The sequence below is a fragment of the Alligator sinensis genome, unplaced genomic scaffold (assembly GCF_000455745.1).
Source record: "Alligator sinensis unplaced genomic scaffold, ASM45574v1 scaffold753_1, whole genome shotgun sequence".
NCBI lineage: Eukaryota > Metazoa > Chordata > Crocodylia > Alligatoridae > Alligator > Alligator sinensis.
The window spans coordinates 550,709-555,895 of record NW_005842625.1 but is presented as its reverse complement, the minus strand read 5'-3'; the positions used below and the strand labels follow the sequence as shown (position 1 = coordinate 555,895).

The 5,187-nt window shown below is 44.3% G+C and overlaps 1 protein-coding gene across 3 annotated transcripts in view; it reads left to right on the top strand.

Moving 5' to 3' along the window:
- Positions 1–5,187, top strand: part of CNIH4 (cornichon family AMPA receptor auxiliary protein 4) — a 10,180-nt gene that overhangs the window by 1,028 nt on the left and 3,965 nt on the right. Inside the window, exons 2-3 of one of the 3 annotated variants that reach the window (XM_006033371.3) lie at positions 1,404–1,472; positions 2,733–2,845. In XM_006033371.3, coding sequence (XP_006033433.1) covers positions 1,404–1,472; positions 2,733–2,845 — 182 coding nt within the window. Of the gene's footprint in view, positions 1–1,403; positions 1,473–1,492; positions 2,057–2,732; positions 2,846–5,187 lie in introns of those variants that run through there. The other 2 variants (XM_006033373.3, XM_025215143.1) reach the window with 2 other exon arrangements.

Sequence of the window (5,187 nt, the reverse complement as noted above, 5' to 3'; positions counted from 1 at the left end):
TGTAGGGAGAAGTACACGGCGATGCTTCTGGATAGCTTGGCACTGTGCAGGGCAGGGGAGGGGTGTCGAACCCTGCCACCAGAGTGTGAACTCCTGGGGATTCAGGAGTGAGGGAGGGGACAGGGCCTGCCATCAAATTGGGGTATGGGGCCCTACTGAGGACATGTTTTGGCAGTGGCTCAGGGAGCAACAGCTATGTAAACCCCAATCCGGCCTACAAGGAGTCCTGGTTGCCAAACAAGTTTTATACCCTTGATGTAGAGGAAGGAAGATGTAAAAGTATGGGGTCGTGAGGGTTGTTGTTGTTTTCTTTTAATCTTGAAAACTTTGGAAAGCGTGAGAGTCTGTTACAAGCCAGGAGTATGTGAATCACCTGCTAACCCCCAGAGTATATTTCAGGCAGTTTGTATTGTTAGTTCCTGGTTGAACTACGCCTTCATACATCTTTTTTATGCATACCTCTTTAATCTTTTTTCTATTGATTTATGGCATTATTAGGATTCAGAAATTACTGATTTCTCAGTCAGAAGAGAACCCGAGATTTCAGATTCTTATAAACCCTGGAATTATTTCAGAGCATAGGTAGACCACTTAGCATGAGGGTGGGAAAGAAACCCTGCAGCATTTCAGAAGGACAAGAAATTCTTGTTTTGTTCTGCTATAGAAAGATGGGGTGGTTCATAAAGATTTTCTGCCTTTAATTTTACTTTTGGGACTTTAGGAATGCTGAGTATTTGTCTTGGCTTGTGCTGGAGACCTGGAGTGTGAACTTTGCACTTAAAACCTGTGCAACCCAACTTCTGTCTCTTCCAAAGAGGAATGTCTTAACAAAAAAATTCTTTTATTTAATAACATTCAATTTCTCATGACGTTTTTCCACTCAGCTGTAGCAGAATGTAGAGCAACCTGATATTGCTGCTAAATGCAAAACGCACAGAACTAATATTAGAAAAAAAATCCTGGTCTCCTTTGTTGTAAAGAACAAAAAACGTAATTCTTTTCTTCCCTCATGGATTCTTTTTTCAGATCTGATATTAAATGTGCCAGGCTCTGGATTTCCATAATCTGTTTTCAGTTTGTTGAATTCAACTTCAGCATATGGTCATAAGTCGTTGTTAGGAAAAATACTATAAAATAACTTGTGTGCTGATACCAATATGTTGCCCATCTTTACCCTACATATAGAAGAAATAAAATAGGACCGTAAATTCTCATTTAACTTTGGTGCAATTCTGACATCATTTCCTAACAGTAGAAAAGGCCTAGAACAGATTGCAGTGATCAAGCCTTAAGTTTCTTCTTTTCTTGTATAAATTTGTCTAAATACTGTATGAGGCTTAAAATAGAGTTTTGAATTATGAGTTGAATTTCTGCATGAAAATATTCCTTATCTTGGACTTCAGATAATTACACTATCGGATTTGGAATGTGACTACATTAATGCTAGATCTTGCTGCTCAAAGCTGAATAAAGTAAAGAGTTTTCTTTTACATTTAATTTGATAAAACTCAATGGGCCCTATGTCCTTGCATCAGAAACAGTAGGATCTCTCTCAAGATACTACATGTTTGATGTCCTATATACGTCTGTGTGTCTTCTCCCCCCGCCACCCCTTCTCTGTCTCCCCTCCCCGCCCCCTGCCACCCATGTCCCCTTTTTGATCAATTGTTGGCTTATATCATAAGACATTTCTCCTCTGAGGGGCACTTGCGGCAGACTGTACGGTGGGTCTTTACTGGAGATCTCCAGAGTTCTCTTCCTCTCCCTTTGCATGTGGTGAACTGTGGGTCTCTACTTTGGGATCTTTTAAAAACTATTTGGCTGTCATTCTTAGCCGCCTTTGACCAGCAGGGTTCTCTGAGGCATATTATGCAGGGGAAACCTGCAGCCTGCTCCCTCCTGCCCCCCCTTCTGCTCTTCTGCTTTACCTTCTGCTCTGGCTGCGGTCCCTTCAGCCCATCTGGGAGCTGCTGCCACTTCTCCTGGACTGGGCTGAGGCCTGGCCAGGGCCGCTACTGCTGCTGACTTCCCCAGAGGAGCAGAGCTGCAGCAGAAGGTAAGGGTGGGGGCAGGCTGCAGGGGAGAATGGGGGGACAGGTACAGGTGTGGAGAGACAGGTTGGAGGGGGCATGTGACAAGGGGCAGGGGGGGCAGTCATAGGCAGAGGTGTATAAGGGGAGGGGTCTGGTTCCTCCTCTACACCACTGATGAATTTAAGATGCCCTTCCACTAATTAGATTCTACACATGAAAAATTATAACACATTTATAATTTTCCATGTATAGAATCTAATTATTGTGAGGGCAGGTATCATATTCAAAGTTATCTTGGATTGGTATAAATATGATAGTGTATGGTCAGAGCAGCAAACTTTTATGAAACAACATTTTGTTAGCTTCCTGGATCTGTTGCTTCTCCAATGCCTTAGGTAGGGAGGCTTCATTAATTACCTTCTATTTAAAACTCACTTTCCCTGCAGCAGTTCCATCTGAATACATTATGTTTTACTTGCTTAAACTCTTGTGTACCTAGTAACTATAAAATGCACAGGGTTTTTCTGCCTCATCATCACCCTGGTGTATGGATGAAAGTAACTGCTCTATAGTAAAGTAGGGAAATACTTTTCCACTCTTTTTGTAGGCCTTGATATGATTAGATTGGGCAGTGGGTCCTAAGGGTTCACTGCCTCTGGAAATGTGTTTAATTTTTTGCAATATTCTTTTCTTTCACAGTGGGTGATCCCAGAATTGATTGGCCATACTGTTGTAACAGTATTAATGCTTATTTCTTTGCACTGGTTCATCTTCCTCCTTAACTTCCCTGTAGCAACCTGGAATATATATCGGTGAGTACAAATCCATTTTTGGTCATTTTTTTAAAGAATTCTAATATATTTAGTATAAATATGTTTTTAAGATAAATAGTATCTATTTACATTTTAATTTACAGCTCTCAGTTGGTTTTGCAAAACCAACTTTTTTTTTTTTAAATTAACCCTTCTAGTACTTTCAGCTGAAACTACAACAAATGTTGAAAACTTGAGAATCTTCAGTCTTCTGGGTTTGTTGTAACACAGTTAATGGCTGAATACCCTGATATTGTGAGAGGACAGATTTATTTTTGTGCTACCTTAATTGGGCCAACTATATGGTTGAGAGAGGTGTTAGCCGAGTTGTTGGTGTTTGGAAATGGTAGCAGATTGTTGGGGTTGGGAGATGGCAATGGTGTTTTCAGTGCTAGGATTTTTCCCTGGTTATAACTGATCATGTCTTTCCTGGCCATTTATTGGTTGGCTTCACTTTCTCGTTTTAAAAATTGACCTAGAGCAGGTCTAAGTGCAGTTCTTGTACAGCTATCTTGTAGAAGTTTAAAGCAATGCATTTCCCATTCTGTACAGGTGCTTGGGACAGCATACTTTCTTTCTGCAATTTTTATACCAGCATAAGTTTCTAGACCAGTTTCTAAATCACTGTAGCTATGGCGGGACAATACTGCATAAACCGTATTATCAACCCCACTGTGCCAAAAATCATGAGATGAACTCTTAAATCAAGATGTTGTCATGTAAATCATGAGATGCTATTTTGGAAATGTGTGTGGGGGGGCGTTATTTGTGAAGGTGTGGAGGGCTGTAGATGTGTGTGTAGAGTTTGGAGTCGGGAGTGAGAGGCAGCAGTAGGGCTGGAGGGGCTATGGCTTTGGACTGAGGAGAGGAGACGCAGACAGCTGGTAAGCAGAGTGGAAGGGATGGGGGGAGAGGGAAGGGTACGGGGGTGCAGATTGAGGCCCCTACGGTGATGGAGGGAGGGAGTGGGGCAGGAGCAGGGGTTAGGGCGAATGGGGCCCTGGGGCTAGGGCGGGTCATCCAGAGGTGCAGGGAGAGGTGCGGCTCTCCACAGCAGCACGCTCCCCTGAGGGAGGCATGGGGGGCATGTGCCTCCCGCAGGGGAGAGGCGAGCTGCCTGCTGCGGGCAGGGGCTCTGTCCTGCTGATTTTGCCCCAGGAGCTCAGCTGTGCAACACCAGTGTGCTTCCTGTTTCTGGGCGGGCAGGGGATGCGCTGTGCAGCCAATGCGCTCCGCATTCCCTGCCAGCTCGGCAAAGGCAGCAGGATGCACAGCCCCAGCCTGCAGTAGGCAGCCTGCTTCTGCCCTCCTGGTGGGTGGGTGGAAACACATGCCCCCCATGTCTCCTCTGGGGGTGTGCGCAGTTGCGGGAAGTCATGTCCTCCCACGCCTCTGGACAACTTGCCTTGGACTTGGTCTCCATTCACCCTTGCTCCTGCCCCAACTCCCTCCCTCACCATGGGGGCCTTGATTTCCTCCCCCTCACTTCCTTCCATAGACTTATCAGCTGGGAAAATCCGCAGATCTGAGGGTTCAATCAGGAGATTGCGAGTCAGAGTTATTTTGACTTAGAAATCCCGAGTCTTGCGATGGTTTTACAACAGTTGGCATTACTGCTTAAGTGAGCCCCCAAGTCTGTGGGAAGATCTGGAATTTTGAAAACGGGGTACAGATGGAGAGGTGCACCATCACATAGAAAACAACACACATTTTTTCTCCAGTTAATAAACTAGAAGCTTTACTAATATACTAGGGGCCTAGGGCCATATTATTTCATTTAAGATTGAAGCAAAAGCAAATATAACTCCATTGAAATGAGTTTAAAAATATCTGCAGAACTGTGAAGTAGGAGCTTCCTTACCTGGAGCAGCTAGCAAGGCAGCAGAATTGCAGAACAAAGGCCAGCTTGATTGATGGTGGACCATCAAGAAGGTTAAAAAAAAAAAAAAAAAAAGAGGGTCATTAACACCTGCAAAATGAAGAGTTTTAAAGGAATCGTGGCTCAGACTCAGTTGACTTCCTCAGCACTGCCTGGCTTAAAATGCTGCCACCACTACCAGGCTTTAAACTTCCGGTGGAGCAGGAATCAAAGGAGGGTGCAAGTGCGCCCCCACCTCCCCAGATCCCCTCCTTAACTACAACTTACCTTTTTGCTCCCTTCACATGTACTATTCACTCTCAAATTTGTTTAACACAACATGGAGGACACACCCTTCCAGTTCATGCACATCAGGCTGTGAAACAGATGAGTGGAAATTGTGGCCAACCACCCTAGGTAGTGCCTATAATTTTTAGTGCATTGGTCATGAGACATGGCACTTGTCACTTAGTTCTATAGCATT